This window comes from Lonchura striata, chromosome 22 (genome assembly GCF_046129695.1).
Source record: "Lonchura striata isolate bLonStr1 chromosome 22, bLonStr1.mat, whole genome shotgun sequence".
NCBI classification, from domain to species: Eukaryota; Metazoa; Chordata; class Aves; order Passeriformes; family Estrildidae; genus Lonchura; species Lonchura striata.
In genome coordinates this window covers 432,816-454,346 of record NC_134624.1, presented here as the reverse complement: position 1 = coordinate 454,346, position 21,531 = coordinate 432,816, and the positions used below count along the sequence as shown (strand labels likewise).

General features: G+C 41.7%; 2 protein-coding genes across 8 annotated transcripts in view; both read left to right on the top strand.

The window, feature by feature from the left end:
* The first annotated feature begins 35 nt into the window (after positions 1 to 35).
* GLE1 (GLE1 RNA export mediator) lies at positions 36 to 9,828 on the top strand. Of its 2 annotated transcripts, none has more exons than XM_021551302.3 (16): positions 36 to 185; positions 492 to 707; positions 1,247 to 1,366; positions 1,530 to 1,678; positions 2,000 to 2,060; positions 2,339 to 2,593; positions 3,317 to 3,545; positions 3,670 to 3,785; positions 3,975 to 4,044; positions 4,370 to 4,512; positions 5,335 to 5,525; positions 5,969 to 6,098; positions 6,426 to 6,530; positions 7,471 to 7,553; positions 7,701 to 7,764; positions 8,451 to 9,828. In XM_021551302.3, exons 1-16 carry the CDS (start codon positions 90 to 92, stop codon positions 8,517 to 8,519), a joined length of 2,097 nt encoding a protein of 698 aa, XP_021406977.1. In that variant the 5' UTR covers positions 36 to 89; the 3' UTR covers positions 8,520 to 9,828. The 2 variants fall into 2 exon arrangements, with proteins under 2 accessions (XP_021406977.1, XP_021406976.1); XM_021551301.3 differs by having other exon boundaries at positions 456 to 707.
* A 1,263-nt stretch (positions 9,829 to 11,091) lies between these two features.
* Positions 11,092 to 21,531, top strand: part of SPTAN1 (spectrin alpha, non-erythrocytic 1) — a 45,354-nt gene continuing 34,914 nt past the window's right edge. For 3 of the 6 annotated variants that reach the window (XM_077787794.1, XM_031506295.2, XM_077787793.1), the window contains exons 1-4: positions 13,130 to 14,040; positions 18,953 to 19,192; positions 19,812 to 19,937; positions 21,270 to 21,410. In XM_077787794.1, the coding sequence (XP_077643920.1) occupies positions 14,008 to 14,040; positions 18,953 to 19,192; positions 19,812 to 19,937; positions 21,270 to 21,410 (540 nt within the window). In that variant the 5' untranslated portion in view covers positions 13,130 to 14,007. Of the gene's footprint in view, positions 11,217 to 13,128; positions 14,041 to 18,952; positions 19,193 to 19,811; positions 19,938 to 21,269; positions 21,411 to 21,531 lie in introns of those variants that run through there. The other 3 variants (XM_021551405.2, XM_021551406.2, XM_021551403.3) reach the window with 3 other exon arrangements.

The window sequence follows — 21,531 nt, the reverse complement described above, 5'->3', positions numbered from 1 at the left end:
AGCGCGGCCCGGAAGGGGCGGGGCGGGGCCGGGCCGGCCCTGAGGGAGCGCGGGGCCGGAGGGATTCCCTGGGCCGCTGCTGCAGCGCCATGGAGTCCTGGCAGCTCCGCTTCGACACCCTGGAGGCCCTGCGCCTCTCCAGCAAGGGCCGGCTGAGCTACTGCAGCCACTGGCAGGAGGATGAGGTGAGTGCGCTGGGAAACACCGAAAGCTCGTCTCGGTGACACTCAGGGCTTGAAACACCCCCAGACCGGGTCCAGGCTCGGCAGCGCGGGGTCAGGGAGCGGGGCTGGTCCAGGGGGGTTCGGATGTCCTGCGGAAGTAGGATAGTCCGGAAAAAGTGTTGGAAAGACAGCGGAAAAAATGGGTTAAATGGGATACTGAGCTGCGATGGTAAAGCAGCTACTAACTGTGCGGATGTGCTCGTGGTGTGTTAAAGTTTTATTGAAATTCAGGCTGTGCCGCACTCACGGAGAATGTTTTCTCTCAAGGCGGCCTTGGACGGATGCGTGGCTCCCGTGGAGCTCTCCCCGTACTGCGGCTGGGTGCTGGACAGCCTCAGTGGGCAGGCAGCGCAGGAAGCCTCACCCTCCTCCACGCCCGAACAATCCACTCCGCTCCCAAAACGGGCATCAGCCGAGAAAATCCCGCCTGGCAGCCACCGGAGCTCTTCACCACCCTCATCTACAGAGCCCAGTGAGACCAAGGTAGCTTTCTGCTTATAATTCACATGTTTATGGAACAGCTGTGATAAAAAACCCCAAAAAGTCCTAGCTTACTGTCATAAATTGTCAGTTTAAGGCTGGCTTGTGCTCTGTAAATTTATGGAGAAAACATCCTTAGTTTAAATTATTTTAGTATGAACAGCTGATGATAAAATCAGTATTAACAAGACTTTCGTAGAAAAAAATGTTTCACAGTAGACCCAAAGCAAGCTCCATTGTTCACCATAGCTGAGGAAAATAGTTGGAGCTCTGTTGTGTTATGGATTAGCAGCACAGGATTTGTCCATTTGGAGAGATAAGGTCACAGAGGAGGGTCAGGGCTGTTGTAAAAGTCCATGAGTAACCACACTGGGTTCTCTGTAGTTTTGAGAGATATACCTGTATTCTGACTCTGTTTTATGAGGCAGAAGGGTAGGAAGCTGGGCAAATAATAATTTAGGAGACTTGCTTTTTCTGTTTTCCTCCATGAGTTTCTGATCCCGTTCTAAGTTGCTAATTTTGCTTTTATGCTGACCATGCAGGAAAATGATCATCTTAGTCTCCTCAGTCAAGAAGTTGTTCCAGCAGTTCTGTCATCTAAAGTTGCAAAAGTTGAAGGCTGCATTCGGATGTATGAAGAGATGCACAGGCTGAAAGCAAAGGTAAGAAAAAATGATTGAGGGGCTGCCTGTGAATCCCAGGAGAGCTCCACAGTCAGAGGTAACAGTGCAAGGACAGCAAGTTATAAATGTTGGGCAGTTTAGTTTGTGTTTTCTTCTGTCCATATTGTTCAGTGACTACCTTTGGTGCCCCTGTGTGATGCAGGAGAGGCTGAGACAGCGGCAGGAGGAGCAGGAGCAGATGGTGAGGGCAGCCTATGCCCAGGCCAGCGAGCAGCTGAAGCGCTTTGATGAACTGAGGGAACTGAAGCGGCATCAGGAATTCCAAGAGTTGCAAGAAGTAATGGAGAAGAGGTGAGATTACCTCTGGTATCACTAGAATTTCATAGCATTTAATCAAAGTGCAGATTAATTTCTGTTCCTGACAATTCTATGCTGGTTACTTGTGGTTGGAAATTTCACCTGCTCTTTGTCTTACATTAACTGTCCTGTTACAATTTAGCTGTCCCAGTAGATATCTGGCTATTGTTGAGGTTTCAGTGGTTAGGAAAAGACAACATTTGTGATAGCTAAAGTTCCTTTAGCTTGTTTTAAGAATAACTTCCTGTGTGTTGGTTTGTGTTTTGTCTCCTGAATGTCTTGAATACCATTTTTCTGTCTTTATGTGTGTTGTAGCTCAAAGGAGGCTCAGGGGCAGCAAGAGAAGTTGAAGGAAGAACACCGACATAGAGCAAAGGTGTGAGACTCTTAAGAATTGTCTTTCATAAAAGACCATGACTACTGGGTGGGAACTGGAAAGACCAATTGATTTATTTGTATTTTCATGACACTCTGAAATAAGGATGGCTTTTCTGGTGCTGTCCTGGGCACTGCTGCAGTGTGGAAATGCAGCAAAGGCACTTTGTGTCCTAGGAACAGGAAGGCCCTGTAAAGCTGGAGCCATCAGACTGGGAAGGAACTGTACAACTAGAGTTATTGAGGTATTTTTTGACTCTTGTGTCTTTGTCTCCCCAGATATTGAACCTGAAATTGCGTGAGGCAGAGCAGCAGAGGCAGCGCCAGGAAGAGCTGGAACGTTTGCGCAAGGAAGAGGGCCAGGAGCGACTGCGTCGCCTTTATTCCATCCAGGAGGAGCTGCTGCAGCTGAACCAGCAGATTGATCCCAACTACAGGCACAAAGACTTGCCCAGAATTGATCTGTCTGCATACAGCAATCGTGGCAACCAGATCTGTGGACTGGTGTCAGGGCTCATCCGCACCACGAGCGAGGTACAGGCTCCGGATTTGTTAACTTGGGCCCTGTAGTTGTCTTCAAAGGCAGCTTGTCATGAAGCCCTCAAATAAGATAGCACAGCAATGATTTTAGATATTCATCCTATAAAGCATCCCATTTCAAAGGGGAATTTTTTCCCCTGGCACTTCAGCTGTTCTCATGAAAATGGCTTATCAAAATGCATGAGAACTTCTACACAGGAAAGATTCAAATTAAATTGCTGAAAACTCTTGGTGCTGTAAGGTTCCCTCTGTGACAGTGGACTGGTTAATGAATTGTTAAATACTGAACATCTTACGAATCTCCTCTCCTCATAAGCTTTTCTGCAGTAGCTGGCTTTCCTTGACATTTTTTCTTTCTAGGATGGGATACAAGTCTTGAAAGGTAAAGCACTAATAAGGCTAATCCTGTGTTCCAGTTTGTCACAGCTGGCTTTCCGCATAGGGAGCTGTCAAAGCTTTGCACTGGAGTTGTCTTGCACTTGTACAAGTGTACTCTTGATTTTTGTTGTCCCAGGATCTTAGGAGATTTAGTCATGGATTTGGATTATTTACAAATACTATAACCAATGTTATGTACAAATAAAGGAGATGGGGATAAAATACATAGTTAGCTTCCAGATTATCTGAAGTGCTTCAAAGGCTCCTTGCACTGGCAGCTGGCCCTCTGACACTGGAAGCAAAGGTTAAGGCTGTGTTACCTCTCATGTTTCTTGGCAGAAAGGGTTCCCAACTCAAGCAGATGTGGCCAGCACTGAACGAGCCCTGCAGGAGATGCGAGGGTTGATATCCAGCATGCAGCAGGAAATCACTGCAGCTCTAGAAGAAAAGAAGAGGAAAGACGAAGAGGAAAAGAAACAAAAGCAGAAAGAGTTAGAGAAAAAAGAGCAGATGAACAGTCAGACTCCTGCCCCTGCACAGCAGTCAGGGGAAAAGCAGCAGAAGGAAGGTTGGTTAGGCTTTCTTAAAAAACTTTTTTATTCCTTTGACTTACAATTTTTTTAAAATGAGTTTTCTCACTAGAGGTTTAGGTCTTTCTTATCTTTTTTTTTTTTTTTTTTTTTTAATTGCAGGACTTAAGGTTAAAACAGAAGAAAGTATCATGCAGTGGTACCAGCAGCTTCAGGATGCTGCTGAGCAATGTGTTGCTGCTTTCAGTGAAATTGGAAACTGCAAAAGCAACACTGAGGTATGAACAAATTATTAATACTGTTGAAGAGAAATTATCTTAATTTCTAGGGTAAACAGGATACTTTACATTTAAAATAAAAAAAACAAACTCTATTGTAGAAGCCGCTGTTACCACTCTTCTCATCCAAACTTTTATAGATATATACCTGTTAGGAAAAGATTTTAAAGTTGTTTGTTTGTTCTCCAGGTGAAGAAGATAAAAACCAACTTGCAGAAAGCAGCAACAATCCCTGTGAGCCAGATCTCTAGTATATCAGGTCAGGAAAACACCAAGAGCTCAATCCCACTGAAATTCCTTTTGCTTTAAAGTTTTTATGAGGGCACAAGCATATAAAGTGTTCCTGTAGCAGAAAGCTGATCTGCATACAGCCTATCTGTGCATGCGGGTTTGCTTTTGTTTTGAAGGCCTGTTTCTTCACTCAAAAGCGTATTTCTTCATCAGGATTAAGTTTGGTTAAATAGATGGAGCAAAGGTGCCCTTTGGGTTGTGGGTCTGGTGTTGGTGAGCTTGATGGGGTCTGGGTAAGCCTTGTCTGCTGTTCCCTTATCTTCTGTCTCCATACATTCCTTATGTATTTGCAGGCTCTAAGCTGAGAGAGGTGTTTGACAAGATCAATAACCTGCTGTCTGGGAAGCCTGTTCAGACTGAAGGGCAAACGGTGTCCGTGACTCAGCATCCACAGGGGCTGGAGTTTGTTTGCTACAAACTTGCAGAGAAGTTTGTGGTGAGGAAATCTCTTGTTTTGGGGTGGCACAGGCAGCCAGTGCTCTAGGAGATGCTTTTGGGCACTGAATTATCAGCTATGAAGAACAAAATCATTGGGTGTTCAGTTTGCCTGTATGAATGCAGTGAAAAAACTTAGTTTCTCTTTAATTTCCAACCCTTGTTTTATTTCTTCTGGGAGGAAAAATTCTTTTAAATTTCAGGCTTATGTCCTATATATTTTGAACTAGGTAAGTGCAGTGTTGTGGAAAATACTTTGATAGTTAATTTATGGTATATGACAAAACTGTATATAGGCCCAAACTTTGTATTTTGGCAGAATTTGGGTGACAAAAACCCCAACATAGAATATTAAAGAGGCAAACTTCAGTCCCTGCTTTCTTGTTAGCACCTCTCAAGAAATGAAGTTTGTTTTTCGAAGTTGGCAGTATTTTTCTCTTGTCTTTATTTGCAAAATTTGGGCTCTTTGAAACTTTTCTTCCTGCAGGAACAAATGCATGCAAAAATCAGCATATGGAGTAAAACTGTGACTAATTTGTGAACATTTGAAAGTGATTCTTTGGGTTGAGAATATCTGTGCAGCCTGCATTTTTAAGCCTGTGTTTGCTAATCCCATATTTCTATCCTGAGCTACAGTTTATTGTCATCCTCTGTGGGAGCTGAGGATATGTGGCTTCATCAGCTTTTCTATCCTTGGTTCATAGCCATGGAAACGTTCAGATTCTTTAGTAAAGGCTAACTACAAAAATGAGGATTTTTTTTTTTTTTTGCCTGAGAAATTAGTTGAAGGAGTGGTGGCTGACTTTCCTTTTCTACCCTCCAGAAACATGGGGAAGGAGAAGTATCTTTTCACCATGATTCAGCTTTCCCAATTGCTGTGGTGCTCTCAGGAATCTGGGAATTACACCCTCGAGTCGGAGACATCTTTTTAGCTCATCTGCACAAAAAGTGCCCGTATTCTGTGCCGTTTTACCCTGCTTGGAAAGAAGGGACTTCTATGGAAGAGTATCAGAGGTAAATTTACTACTGGATTTATTCTGCATGAACCCTGCAAGGGTGAAGATTGTTTTGAGAGAACTCCACTTTCCCCCATCCCTAAGCACATAGGCATTGACTCTGGAGGTTCACTCACAAGTGTGTAAAAACCATCTTGTTCCAACCTCCTGCCATGGCAGGGACACCTTCCTCTAGACCAGGTTGCTCAGAGCCCCATCCAGCCTGTCCTTGAGCATTTTCTTGGACGGGGCAGCCACAGCTTCTCTGTGACCTGTTCCAATGCTTCGCCAAATGATGGAACATATGATCCAGAGGGTAATGATCAGCCTTTACAATAATTCTTGCATGTTTTTGGAGAATCCCTATTCTCAGTAGAGTTGACTTCAAGTAAGCTGAGAGCTGCAGGGACTCGAGGAAATGTGTTTTGCTGTACTAAAACTAGAATGTTTTCTCATGCTAAGGATGCTTGGATATGAAGTTCATGATTCTAAAGTGGAAGAACAAGATCATTTTCTTAAAAGGATGTCAGGAATGATTCGTCTCTATGCTGCCATCATTCAGCTCCGCTGGCCTTATGGAAACAAACAAGGGGTATGTGTGTGGCATTAAACTTAGAACCTTGTTACTATGCTAGGATTGTATTGTCTTGAGTGTATTGGAAGCTTGTTTTGTAGTTGAAGTGTGCTGAATTTCAACTAGCTCAGGATATATTTGGAGGAAAATGTTCATAACCATGATGAACAAAGCAATGCCAAGTAATTAATGGTGCGAACTTCTACTTCCTTTATGTTTTCACAATGATCAAGTTTTTTGTCAAATTTTATAAAGAAGAAAGTCAATCAGAAAACTGTCTGTTTTGATAATTGTGATTTACAAGTCATAAAGCAAGTGCTGAGTAGCTTCTTTGTTGCTTTGTAGGCACATCCTCATGGTCTGAGCTATGGATGGCGCTGGCTTGCGCAGATACTGAATCTGGAGCCTCTGGCAGATGTGACAGCTATGCTGCTTTTGGATTTCCTGGAAGTAAGTAGTGTGGATAACTGTTAGTAGTTAAATGTCACCAGCTTGCATCCCTTTTGGGTTCTGAAGGGATTGCTGAGGCGAGATTCACCGCAGGTTTTTCTAACTTGTTCTTGTTCCTTCAGAAAGGAACATGAATATTTCCACATTCTTGCAAATACAGCTTTGGAGCTGAATGCTTTCAAAACTGAAGTTTTTATAAACACAAATTCTGTTGTTGTATTTGATTCTGTATATTAAAAATAGCTGTATGGTCTTATATAAGGTATGTTCTAAGTACTTGGCAGTTTGTACTGAGCAAGGAGATCCTGTGGCTGCTCCAGCCAAATTAGTTGCTAAACAGGATAGATTATTCAGGCTGAAAAGATCAGAGCCTGATGGATATTAATCCTTTCTCCTAAGATAATAGGCCTGTGCTAAATAAGAGCCAATGTTAAAGGCTGAAGTCGGGGGACACAAACACTGTTGAACACCAGCAGCTCCTCTGTTCTTCAAATGCTTCTAAAGAACTGTAAAAGTACAGATGAGAAAGTGGGAGGTGAAATACCCCATGGGGGATTCTGTTAGGGATGGTGAAGTCAGAGGAACATTTGTCCTGTAAACTGTATGGAGAAAACTGATGAATCACTGCACACAGCAGTAATCACAGTGGGGAAATGACCACAGTGTGCCCCAGCAAGTGGTGGTAGGAATGAGAACTATTTTTGGAGGGAGACTGGGGTGAAATGAAGGATGTCAAGATTCATATAGCAGGAAAGAAGGTGATTGTGTTAGCAATAATAGCATTTAGAGGGTTTGCTTGTTTTAGTGTAGGTGTATTTCTTTAAATGTCTGAATAAAGCATAATGCTTTTATGATTGGTATGGAGCAGGTTCATTGCAGCTGTCATGCAAGTCTGAAACCCAATTCTGTAACCTGCACTTTGTGCCTTTCTGTATCACAGGTGTGTGGCAATGCTCTGATGAAGCAGTATGGGATTCAGTTCTGGAAAACAATGTTCTTTATCCAGAAATCCTATATCCCAAGGTATGATATCTGGGGTTGGGAATGTTGGTGTTCGCTCTGAAATGACTCATCCATGTTTTCCAATCCCTGCCATCCACCCCCACACCCACTTGTGAATCAAACCCCACTTTCTGAATAGACTTTGAAACATGCTGATTTTTTCTGCAGAATTGAAGCTGTGACCAGCTCTGGCCAGATGGGCTGTTTGTCACGTTTGAAGAATTTTGTGCAGGTAAAGCAGTTTTAGGGTTTTTTTTGTTCATTTAATTTTAAGGTATTTTGGTTTGGGTTTTATTTTTTCCCATCACTGAATATATGCATCATTTGGGTAATGAGATCGGCACTGCTTGCCACCCACCAGACCTCTCTCTATGATCTAACCCATCTTTTGTAACTTTTCAATTACTAAATTACCTTAATGATAGTTATGATATCAAACATCTCGCAGCTTTCTTACCTCACACCTAATTTTTATCAATGAAAATGTATTTTGGTTATAAAGGAAGATCAGTGAGAGGGGATGTACAGGTTGAAGAGAATTCTGCTGAGTCATTTCTGTCACAGCTGTTTCTTATCAGTAGTTGCTTGTTTTTAGCACTTGTCCTGATTAAATACATGGGGAAGTGACAATTTGAACTGCTCTCTGTAGTGTTTGTTTAACATTGCATTCTGCATATTTCTTAATAAAGCTTGCAGAACTGTAAAATACTTGATTTTTTAAGTTTTTCTGTGAATGTTGACTTAGATGATATTAAAATATGACAGCTTTGAAGTTGTACTTTCATTTGATAATTAAACTGGCACATTTTATTAGCAATGCTTTGAATGTATAGTAAGAGCCATCACAATTCCTGAGAAAAGATGCCAAATTAAGATACATGTTTATTTATCTTTATTATTTGTCTTTCTCTCCATTAGAAATGTCTACGTGCAGAGGAAATTCCATTACCAAAGGGCATTCTGACACCTTCCTTTTGGAGAACATAAATCAGTCAAGAAGATTGATTTGTTAGTCTTTGAAGCTAATCTTTGCATTAGATCTTTATATGTTTTTGTATAATAAATTACTGTAAGTTCAAGACTTTCCCATCATATGTTTAATCATGTGGAAGATGCTTTAAATCCATTGTCCTGATTTCTGCAGAGATTAAGGACTCTTGGACTGAAAAATTGCACAGTGCTGTTTTGGCTCATGGAAGTGAAAATACCTCACAGCTTTATGAATTCTTAACAGCATAATCAATCTCAGAATTACTGCTAGAAATTTATTTTTGTATTCCTTACATCTTTTCTAATTCAACTGTAATTATGCTGATGGACTTGTTTGTCTCAACATCATCCAAAATCTGTGGTGAGGCTGGTGGAGGCTGATCAATACTGACACTTGTCTCCCTTGGATGTAACTTCACTACAAAAGGGAGGATTCTGGGTTGAAGGAGGTACTCTCACTGCTCCAAAAGGTTTGTGGGCCAAAGAAGAGCTCCTGTAACAATGAAAATTCTGTGGGTTTTTTTTTCCTATTGGAGAAGGGGCAGTTAAAAAAATCCATAGCTCCTTGATGAATAGAAGAGATGGGAAATCTGTTGGATTTACAGCGAGCTGTCCTTGAACTGTTTTGGTGGCCTCTAAGATGAGAAAATTAACTTCTGAGTTCTACAAGGTAGTTAATTATTCTGGCAATATACTGTTGCAAGTTGAGCATGTTTTTTTTACCAAACTGGGGTTTGTTTTTCCTAGGGGCACCATGGTTTGAAGCTGTAGAACATGAAACTGAGGTTCTCATGTGAGAATATGAATTTGATTTTCTGTATAGTTCTTGAGATTGCTTAGAAGATGTTGTAACTTGTGCCTGTAAAACCCTTAACATTGTCTTTAAAATGGTCTAGTGCCTAAGTTAAATCTGTATTTGGTTTATGTATTTTGTAAACTGACTCTGGAATACTTTAGACTACTGTTGCCATGTGATTGTTCTGGGAAACTGGAAATATCCTCCTGGTCTCCTTTTTGCCAGATAACTCTGAAGCAATGCAACTTTTATTAGTATACTTGAAAATGTACAAGGTTTTTTGATACTGGAGATGTTTTAATTATATATTGTATATTCATAATTATGGTGGAGATTCACTTGGCCAAGCCAGTAATTGGTCCTTTCTGTTAGAAACAATTGTCTCCCTGTGCCAAACCCAAGGAAGAATTTGTTGATGTACTTGTGAAATACAGTACTACTTTTTTTGCTGACAGCTGCTTGGGGTTTCTAACATTTGTGGGGTAAATAAAAGTATATATTTTTTATAAAAAAACCAAGATCTCCTTTTCTGCCTCAGTAGGCATGTGGATTCTCTTTACTATTTTAAAAATACTAATATGAATACTAAATGAATAATGTGTGTGCATCATAAGAATCAATATTTGTTTTTAGATGTAGCTTGAGGTTGTATCTGCTGCTTCAGCTGAATGTTTGACTTGTTTTTGTCATTTTAGCAGGTTTGGATGTTAGCCAGTTGGTGCTGTTAAGATGCAATGCAAATAAGGTCATATGCATATATCCCTGATGGTTTTGCATGTACATTTATATCAAATACGGCCAAGGAGAACATTGCAGACGTGGAAGTACTGTGCCTTCAGGATGAGATGCATCAAAGTTGGTGTGAGTCAGATTCCTGCTTGGAGACAGGAGTTCCAGGCAGTCCCAGGGATGCAGTGTCACCATAAGTGCCTGTGCTTCCAATTAAGTACTTCACTCAAATAAAGCGTTATTAATTCACACAGCCATCAAACCCACTCACCACTTTGAGCCAATAACATTCTTGCTGCCTTCCAGCCCTCTAATCATTTCAATTTTTTTAGAGTAGAATGTGTCTATTTTAAACATTGATTTAATGGTAAAGGCTCATTTTCCTTTGAATTTATGCATCAGCTTTTCAGAAATAGCTTTCCCTTGACAGGCGCTCGCTGCCTTTTGATGCTGTGTCCTTGTCAGGCTTCTGGGTGACACTGCACAGTGCTTCAAGCAGCCACTCTTACCTATGCATCTGGATATAAATTTTTTATATATATGTGTGTATTATACGTATATATAAACACATTTATATAACGTAAAACTAACGAAGCTGCTGCTTTAACCGTGGCTCGATGCTGCACTGGTGACCTGTCCCCATCACTGAGCCGCAGGACCTCGACTCTCATACCCAAACTGACCCTGACTCCGGAGAAGGGGGCGGACCCCTGCGAGGACTTTTTAATCGATTCCCCCTCTAATAATGTGATTTTTGTGGTGCCCGAGGCCGGTCCCTGCAGGGCACAAACGCCCCCCGCACCCGCTCCTCCGCTCGGCTCTTTCCGGAACCGCTCGGCCCTTCGGAAACCTCTCGTTCCTTTCCGGAGCCTCTCGGTGTGTTCCGAACGCCTCGCTGTCTCCGGAACCGCTCGGCTGTTTCCGGATTCGCTCGTCTCTCTCCGGATCGCCATCGGTCACTGGTGGAGCGCTGGTGGGCGTGGCCTCTCTGCGCTCCTTTCCCGATTCTTACCGAAGTTCTTCGTCTCTTTCCGCCGACCGGGCAGGGCCGCTCTGCGGCGCTGACGTCACCTCCGGCCGGGCTATAAAACGGCGGGTGCGGGCGGCGCGCGCGGTCCGTGGCGGAGGGCGCGGAGCCGGCGGGAGGTCCGTGCGCACCCACAGACCCGGTGAGGGGATGGGGCGGAGGGCGGGCGGGGGGCGCCGCGCGGCCTTCACCGCGCCCCGCTCGGGCTCGCCCAGCCCCGCACGCACAGCCGGGCACAGGTGTGCGGGTGAGCCGAGGGAGCCTGCGGCCGGCCCTGCCTCCGCGGGGGTCCCGGCCGCCGCTCGCTCTCGCCCTCCGCGGCTCCGGCGGGCGGGTCTTCGCCGCCGCAGAGCCGCGCCCGGGGTCTCCCCGCGGGCCTCGGGCGAGCGGAGCGGAGCGAAGGGCGGGGGCGCGGCGCGAGGGAAGGGCGGGCGGGCAGGGAGCGGCTCTGGGCGACCCGCGGCTGGAATCCCATTCAGCGCCCCGGGGAGGGACGGGCGGGCGGAAAACAACATCCCCGGCGGCTGACAGGGGATAAAAGAACATGCCCGCCCGGCCCTTCAGGGGTGCCACCCAGCTTTTCCCGGGGAGAATTCCCGGGGGATGGGAATCGCTGCACAGCAATGGCTCCCGCGGCTGCCCAGCCCTGTCCAAGGTCAGGAGATGCGGCGAGGAGGAGGAAGGAGCGATGGAGGGGCCGGGGCATGGGGACGGGCACGGGGGCATTTCGGCAGAATCTCCCGACCTCTGTTCCCTTCATGTGTGTGCTACTTTGTATGTAGGGCAAGGTCTACTTCTTCCTTTGTAAAAGAATCATGATTTGTCCCTGCCCTGGTTATTTTTAAATTTTTTTAAAACTTTTTTTTTTTTTTGCGTGTGATTTAAAATAAATCCAAATCGAGCGTTTCTCAATTTGTTGCCCACATACACCTTACCTGGTTATAACAATATAAATCTGCATTGCTGGGTCATAGATATGTGCCAATAGGGCAACCATTTTCCCTGATATTGAAGGAAAACCAAGCAATTATCACTGTATATTTTTTCAGCAGGTTCATATTGGCTGTTCAGGATTTTTTTGTAGCTGCATTATCATAAACCAGGTTTGTGTTCCAGTCGAAAATGTACGTGACTCCTGAGCAGTCTTTCATACATATTTAAATAGGTTTTGAAGAGCAGTTGTCTGGAGATGGCGAATGAGCATATCAGGGGAAAAAAAAATGAAAAAACAGCGCAAAAAAAGCCAACTCAGCCTGAAATGGTTCTGTATCTTTCTGGAAAACAAATAATCCATTTTCTTTTGGCATTTTTGTTTTCAGCAAAGTGCCAGAAGATTCCAATGACTGTGTTCACCAAAAGGCCTTAGTCAACGATTCAGATTTGTTCAACACAAATTTTAAATCCCACTGTGGGATTTTCATGCATTTATAAGCAACTAGCAGAGAAATCTTCCTTGAAATCTTGATTTCTCCTTATTTATGGATTGTGGAGAGAAAATAATGGACAAAAGGCTCAAAATTGATTGCTTTCTGCTGCACTGTGTGCAGGATCTGTAACTATAATGATGGAAATGTTAAGCTGTGGAAAATATTTGTACTAAGATAACAGGTAACATTGTTCACAAGAAGTAATTTATTTCCGTTCTTGTTGAAATAAAAAGCCACTATATCCATATTGGTCAAACTGAAATGAAAATTTTATTTAAAGAAACAGATTTAGATGTAATGCTTAAGTGAAATCTGTAGTTCAGGAAGTAAAACATAATTCTGGTTGATTTTTTAATAACAAAGATAGCAACAATAACAAAAATGGTGGTTGCATTTACACATTTTAAACATTTTTTGCACATTTTTCTCCTGTACAGCAGTAAGATAAGAAAGGCCTTGATTCTCTTGGTGGAGGGTGGCACCTCTTGGTGAGAAATTCGTATTTCTCAACTATGACATTTACAGCTTACCTTAGTGATTTTACACAAATAGCTTGGTATCTTTGCTGTCCATGTAATGTATTTATGGCATTGTAACTGTTTTAATCATAAATACTTTTTTTTTTTTTTTTTGAGACAATTGATCACTTCCCCTCTATCGGAGGAGATAATACAAATTCCTCCCTTTTCTCCTCTGCTCGTTAGTGTAGTGTGGGAGTTTGTTTTTTCCATTTGTCCCTGGGGTGAGTGTAGGCAGCAGAAGAATGGGGTGGAGCAGACTGCAGATGCCGTGGATGGAGGCTGAGCCGGGCCCGGGCTGCCGGTGGATCCAGCAGGGGGAATGTGCCGGCTCCTGCTGCAGCTGACCCGGGTGAAGCTGCGAACGCCACAGAGACCTCCGCAGCTCCAGCAGCCCCAGGGACACACACGCACACGCTGCTGCAGTTTTCCATGGAGGGATCGCAGCACGTCCGTGGGGCTGGGGAAGGCAAGGAAATTTGGACACTCTTGACAGCTGCATCTCAAAAAATACCTTCTGTCGCAACCGCCACCTGTCCATTTTTTGTTGTGGCAATTGAAAGTCAACATTTTTTGTAGCGATTTACATTCCAAACCTTCTGATTGAATTTTTGTCTTCAAATTAAGCCGTCACACTTGGTTTGTACTGTGGCAAGAACCATCGTTTGCCAAGTCCAGATAACTTGAGTTACTTTCTGTTTCCACCTTCAGATTATGGTAGTTTTTTGGTTTGTTTTGAACTAACTGGAAGGGTTAGTACATCCTGAATTAACTAAGGTTTCCCATTACCTTCTTTTTGCATGAAAGGGTCTTGTCATTTTCAATAGCTTGAGTAATACTAACACCAAATTGTTTTATGTGACAAGGAAGCAAAAGGAAAGTGATTAACAGGTATTGTGACAAAAATTTCAGCCATATCTTTATGCTGGTCGTTGGTTGAATGTTATCTTGATTTCCCCCTCCCTTTTAGACTCTACATTCTTCCATCATGTTGTCATCGTTTCGTAAAGTCAAAGTCCAGGTATTTTTCCATAATGCATGAAGTGCCCTTGCCACACTTGCCTGCCTTTATTGCAGTGACCTGTTTGTAACAAAAACCACTAGTTTGAACTTATTCTGTACAGCAGGTGCTTTATTTGCACTTAGTGTGAGTCTGATCTGCCTTTCCTTTAATACTTTGAGTTGCCGAATTTCTGTCTGTGATGCATGATGTGTGAACATTTTATAGGAGTTACAGTTCAATATAATCAGGTTTCGATACTGATTCATTTTCAAAGAGGTTTTTATTTCAAAATGTACTTGAGCAGAATGTTTTCTTTATAGCTTCTGCAAATCACCTGAGATTTACAGTGTAGAACATTGTGCATTCAGAGTTGGTTTGCTTCCTATTCATCCACTTGCACAAATTCGTAATCCTTGAGTTGTTGTGCTGTAACTGCTTCTACACAGTGATGCTTCTGTTTCAGTGATGATAAAATAAATAGCACGTAGAGATCAGATTTCAGCTGGGGAACAAAAGCAACTAGATTTTATTTGGAAATGGTAGTGATGTAAATGTTTATACTGCAATTAAAATGATAATGAAAAGATAACAAATGGGGATGAAAAATGCTGGAGTTAATTATATAATCTTCCATTACCTGTAAACTCTGCATTTCTGCAATGCAGTCAAGGTAATTTGCTTTCTCAGGAGTCTCAGCAGAGTGCAGTCCTTGCCAGCCCTGGATAGTTTTATCAAAGGTCTGTGATGTTAAAGCAAAAGCAAATCCAAAAAGCCCCCTTCTATGTGGAGACACCAAATTCAGATAGGCAATTCAACTGCTCTTGTTTAAATAGTGGAATTGAGATTTTAAGATTAAATGCCTAAAAATGAACAGGTCTTTATCTGTCTTCATATTTCAAAATTGCATAGTTGAGGCTGTGCTCAAACCCTCTTGTCAGCCTAAATCACTAGCTTTGCAACCACTTTGGTTTAAACAGTTTACTTTTTTTTTTTTTTTTTTCTAATGTGACAGTTTCTGCGTCCCTTCAACACCTGCTTAAATTTTGGGGCTGGTTTGAATTTTACCTGCACTGTGGTTGGTTCTACAGCATCAATCAGCAACTTCAGCACATCTTGATTTTTTTTTTTTTTTTTGGTGGGGGGACTGCAGTGCTTGACTGATTTTTTTTTTTTTGCTTAGAATTTGTGGAGATTTGGGGCTGTCAGTGACCTTCCTTAATAGCATATTTGGACACAGTGTTCTGCTGCACATAGTCTTAAAATGTCTTTATTTTGTAAAAGTTAAATTCAACAAACCAAAAGGCCGGGCACTAATTTTGTCCCAGTAGTGTCCCAATTTCTAGGATAGGATATGGCATCTTTTAGCTCCTTCTCTGTAACACAACATGCTCAGGCTCCCTTTGCAGGAGCTGTGCATGTTTTCAGAAGGATTCTCTTTGATTTTCTAGCAGTACAAGTACATATGGACTTCCCTAAGCCAGACAGTCATGGTGGTTTGTTTCTTCCCTGGTGTTTTGAGCGAGCTGTGAATTGGAGAAATCAAAGCTGGGGAAAATGTGTGTTATTTTTTTTTCTCTCTGTCCTTTTGAAGGTTATTTTCACATCCATTTTTTGCTTAAAGAAGAAAGATCAGCAATCTGTTCCTGTTCCCCAGGAGGGAGTAGTTAAATCTTCTTTAGACAAGATTGACGATGTGTGTTGTTGATGAACATAAAAAAAAATGCATTGAGCTGTTCATGTGTGCATACTTGGGAAGCAGGAATGTTTTGGCAAGGAAAATATTTTTGTTACAGGCTACTGCTGTAGTCATGTATGATGAACATGTGTAACACATGAGGACTTGTCTTAAGAGAAAATTATTTTACTACTTCTGAAGATCTTCATGTACTGATATCTGACTTTTTCAGGCAAAGGAGTTAATTTTTTTTGAAGCTTCGTGTAATTGCTTTTAAAAATACACTAAAATCTTCTGCCTAGCACTGAATGTATTTCACATTTGTGCTTTTAAATCCCTGAAAACATGTTTTGGTAAGGGAAATGCTGACAGCTCTGCTGTGTGGCACTGCTGTAATTCCTGTTGAACCCACCTCGCTGCCGCTGTTCCGAACTTGAATGGTGTTGCTGACATCATCACTGTTGCACTGCGGTGTCTGTAAATACCTGCAGTTGTATATTTGAGTGTGCTATTATCTATCATTGCATTTGACTGGGGAAGGCATAGATGGAAGGATGAGAGCAAAAAGTTTGTTTTGTTGTTTCAGGCTTTTCCCCTTAATTTTCCAACTTCTTTTTGTTTGCTGTTTCTTTTCCTTTTTAAATAACATCACCAAAACAGTGCAGTGTGAAGAAGCATTTCTGGTTTTTAGTTAAGTCCTAAGCTAACCTAATGTCAATCTTACAGCATGAAAGGAGGAATGAAATGTCACCAGGCCAGTCCAGATCTGCTGTCTGGGGCCTGGAAAGTTCCCTCAGCCCCGTCCTTATCGCCCTGCACCGGCTGTGCCGGGCGGGGCCGGAGGGATGCCGCTGGTTATCTGGGGACAGCCTGGCACAGTCACATCCCAGGGCTTTTACCTTAAAAACTTTGAGTTGGTGGGACTCGTGCAAGAAATGCACAGGTGTACCCTAGGTGTCTTCAAGCGGTGTCGTTGAACCAAGAAGTTTTGGGGGTGTTTTGGAGGGGTGTTTGGTATTCCAGGGAGCGCTGCAGTTGGAGGTGATAACACGGGAGGGAGGGAGACTGCATTGTTCTGCAGCATCCATGACTTTTGAGTTCTGAGCTCCCTGGTGGCTCTGGCAGCACACAGACACTGCTGACGTCGGCTGGGGCTGCAGGAAGAACAGTCCATTATTGCTACACTAAAGCACTTCTTTTACAATTGACTCGCTCCACTGTAGTTACAAAAGGAGCCTTTCTTTTAACCAATTCCAGCAAAAAAGGAGCCAGATTGCCTGGCTTGTGTGGTGAGAGGCAAACCAGTTCCCAGGGTAAATTACAGAAGGTCTCCCATTTGGCTTTCAATATTGTAACAATGTTTGAAATTATAGTTTAAACAATTAAAATTGTTCCATAAATTAATAATGTAAATAATTGAAAATGTTTTCAAATCACTTTGTGGGGGTTATTTTTTGATATTGAAATACAAGTTGAGTTGTACTGTACAGTGAATGAGTGCACAGTGTTCCAGAGACTGACCAGGATTTAATTGTTTCCCAGCACTGCTCAAACCCAGAATCCGCAGAGGGGCTCCTGCCATGCAGGACATTAAATCAGCTGCCACTGTGTTATTCCAGAACACAATGCAGTTTAAAATAAGTGTTTTTGGGATTCAAACACAGCATGACATGGCAGGAAAGGAAGTTTTTTGCAATAACTTCCTTTCCTGGTGGAAAAAGTGCTGGAACAAACAGCTGCTTTCTCAGGGAACCATATCTGTGCATGGGCTCGAGTTATGTTCAGGGGTTTGAGCTTTTAATACTCAGATACACTAATCAAGTGGAGATTTTGGCAGCACTGCCAGGCAAAACCTGGGTTTTGTTTATGTAAGACAGTCTGCATGCACTGGGGTGGTTTTTTTCCTTGTCCTCTTTTGACAGTAATGAGTGTAAGGAAAAACAAAGCTGAATTTTCTTTCCTTCCTGCAAGTGCTGCAGTGCAGTTGGGGCTCAGAGTTCATGGGAGCAAGGAGTGCTGCTGGCACGGCTGTCCTCTGGAGGGTGGGGACTTTGGAAGGGTAGCTCAGGAATGTGTGGATTTGTCTCCATATGCTGCTTTCTGTCAGACTGTCCTTTTACAAGTGCTTGGAAAACACGACCCTGTAGATCACTTTCCAACCTGTGGAGTTTTCCGTACAATTATGCAAGATACATGTCTAATTAAAGCATGCAGCTAACTAATGACTAAATAACAATTTAATATTTAATGATTTATTTTAACTGATTGTCCATGCCTTTTAGTCTGGAATTCTAGTCTGGGTTTCTTCCCAGAAATATAGGATTGAGAAGTACCTTTAGTTTGGAGAGTGCAGAATTGATGGTGGAAAAGTATTGAGTGAGTGACTTGTGTAATCACTTGTACACAAAGACATTAATTGCAAAATGGTTCAGGCAGAGTGTTTGTTGCAGCAGCCTCTTGATATGCACTTAGTTGTTAAATAAGTGGTTAAATATTCAAAATTCAGTGATAATGATAGTTCCACTTTTAAAATTTGTGTTACAGTTCTGTTCTAGTGCCCAGATCTTTCACTGAAAATCAAAATGCTTTTGGAAAGTTTAGGAACTGAAGATTAAAGGTTGTCACAATTTTAATAAAAAAGAGCAAAAGCAGATCAGTAGTCAGGTCTTTGCTGCCTGTGGTAATAATATTAGGCTTTAGTACATAAAGCAATGTGGAAGGATTTTCAGTCACAGCAAGAATCGTTGATTAAACAAAATGCTCCTTGACTTACTTAACTAAGGTCACATCTGTGAAGCCTCGTACTGGCTTCTGAAAGTGGGCCACTAAACTGTTGTTCAAAGAAGAGTAATAGTCTTTAGTATTGAATATTTTAAATACTGTATTTCAAGATACTGTACAAGAAATATGTTTTGTCTGTATCTACACATACTTGTGCACAAACCCACATTTTTAGCTGTTGTGTTGGACACTTGCATGCTACAGTGAGATGACACAGACTTTATGTGACTGCAGCCATATTTGTCCAAACCAAATAGATGTTAAATGTCTTCGTAAATTTTCCTTTACCACTTTTTGCTGGAAGTGTGCTTTTATTTACATGTAAGATTTTTTACACATACCTGCACACACAGAGTAAGACTGTAAGTAAACCACGTGTGATTTTAAAAAAACACATTTTTTCTGCATGAATCTCTTCCTGATCTACCGATATTTTGGAAGACAAACATAATGGGGTTTTATTTTTGCTTTCAGAAAATGGACCCAAGTGGTGTAAAAGTGTTGGAAACAGCAGAAGATATCCAAGAAAGGCGTCAGCAAGTTTTGGACCGTTACCACAGGTTCAAGGAACTCTCTTCTCTAAGGCGCCAAAAACTTGAAGATTCCTATCGATTCCAGTTTTTCCAGCGTGATGCAGATGAGCTTGAAAAATGGATCCAAGAGAAACTGCAGATTGCATCTGATGAAAATTACAAAGACCCAAGCAATTTGCAGGTAAGTCCTCCTGCCACTTTATATTTCCTGTACTATTAATTTCAGGGTGTTCCAGGTCAGCTGGTATAGAACAAACACAGAAATGAAACTTGATTGAAGAGGGAAGAAAGATGGATGCAAATACCCATGACCTTGCAAAGTGCTCTTCAAAAGCCTGGCTTTTTTGCTGATGTAATTGGAATATTTCTAATAATGGATTAGATGCTACATCAGCATAGAAAAAAGTGATCAGTGTAATGTAGTTCAAAACCAACTTTGTTTAATTCTAGAATTTGTTGGATGCCTTAACTCTGTGAATAAATGTGAATTGTCACTTATTGTTTCCACCAAAAAAAAGTATTTATTAAAAATAAGCTTGTGTGGGTAGAACTAGCTGACAGGTTCTCAGGGGTTTAAACACTGTAATGTGCAAGAGTAAACACAAGAAAGAAATGACTAAAACTGGGATGTTTGATTCCACGTGTAGATCCACCACATGATATAAATTATTTCTACTGTGCAGTTTTAGTATTTGTTTGTCCTGAATATGCATAAAATACGTTTAAAATCTTGCTGTTGGGGAATGTGAAGGAGTTCCTGCACCAAATCTCAGTTGCATTCTTTGATGTTTTCCTTTCAGGGGAAGCTGCAGAAGCACCAAGCCTTTGAGGCTGAGGTGCAGGCCAATTCAGGAGCCATCATTAAACTGGATGAGACTGGAAATCAGATGATTAACGAAGGCCATTTTGCATCTGAAACCATAAGAGTGAGTTTTAAAGCTTTTTTCCCCTCCCTGCCTCTTACAGGCCTTTCCTTAAGCATTTTGTTCAGATTGCACAGAAAACTCTATATTCAAAACCTCTCTTTAAAATTTTACAGCTATTTGATAAGTGAAATCATGAGAAAATTTGTATTTATAAAGCTCGGATGTGGTTTTCTCTTTCATGAGCACCCAGCTCATACCTTCTTTTGGATCCAGTTCTGAGAAGAGCTGTTTAAAGATGAGATGTTTTTGGTAGTGATTATCAAACTTAATTGATAAGTTCAGCATTTCATTCTAACTTGCCTTTACTGGTTCAGTCCTTCACGCCGTACCGGACTGCCCAGCGCCCGATAGTCACGGCCACCCAAGTGGGGTCCCACATACGAGTAGGTGAAGCTTGTGGCTCTGCAGTGCAACTTGGTTTTGCAATGTCTCCTTCCTTCCTTAGGTGATAGTTTGCACCATCCTTCTGGGCAGTGCTCAGAGCTCTTTCCTCCCTTGAAACCTCTTTAATTGAACTTTCTGAGTGGATCAAGTGGTACCCGCCCGTGATGTTCAAAAGCTTCTCTTGAATGACTTTCAAGTTTCAGGTCTTGATGAGCAAAGTGTAATAGACAATGGGTGGAGTAGTTACTTTCCTGTTTTTCAAGTTGTGTGCATGTGTGGGAGTGTGGTTTTACTTTTTGTTGTCTCTATCGTTTCTAGTGGCTCCCAATAGTATTGAAAGGCCAAGTGCAGCCAGAGAAACTCAGTATTTAAACTAGTACTTGCTCCTAGTATGTCCATATCACGTCACTTCACAAAGTTAGCTAAATACATTACTGTTTAGTATTAAGAGAAGTGGTTAAAATACAGTGAAATAGCTTAAGTTTAACTTAAAACAAATGCGTTGTCTTAAATAAGAATAAATTCTGAAAGGAAGATGCTATTCACTTATTGGGAGTTGACTTTGATATAAAAGACTGAACATTTGAAGGGAAGAGCAGTTAATTTTCGGTATGACTTCATATTAGCCTAGAATTTAAATCAAATTTTATTTCAATATGTTTAGATCAGAATTACTTAAAGATAACTATATGATAGCTTCATTAATTAATAACAACTGTCTAAATACTCTGTTCAGTAATTTCTAATTTTGTGTTACAACACTTTACGTAATTTGAAAACTATTTACTAGAGATAAAATCATGAGTTTTGTCCCTCACCCTTCGTCTAAAGTAATATTTAGGATGTACAACTTCAGAAAAGTAAATAAATCTACTGTTAAGGACAGGAAGGGAATAAATATCATCTTCTTTGACAGGGGATTTTAATAACAACATCCTTTTGTTTCAGACTCGACTGCAGGAGCTGCACCGACTATGGGAATTACTGATGGAAAAGATGAGAGAGAAGGGAGTCAAATTATTGCAAGCACAGAAGTTGGTGCAGTATTTACGGGAATGTGAAGATGTCTTGGACTGGATCAATGACAAGGTGTATAATTACCTCCCTTTATTGTGTCCTTGATGGGAAATTTGCTGTGTTCGTGTGGAAAATTTCTGTCAGCATAATAGAGTTGCTGGAGGTCAGGTAGTTTCAGAAAGCTTGTAAAGGC

Excerpts from the sequence above, each read along its gene's own strand:
- GLE1 (XM_021551301.3), top strand. The coding sequence starts at position 90 with ATGGAGTCCTGGCAGCTCCGCTTCGACACCCTGGAGGCCCTGCGCCTC. Across the intron at positions 1,679-1,999 it reads CAAGAAGTAATGGAGAAGAG|CTCAAAGGAGGCTCAGGGGC; the intron begins GTGAGATTACCT and ends TGTGTGTTGTAG. Across the intron at positions 2,061-2,338 it reads AACACCGACATAGAGCAAAG|ATATTGAACCTGAAATTGCG; the intron begins GTGTGAGACTCT and ends TTGTCTCCCCAG.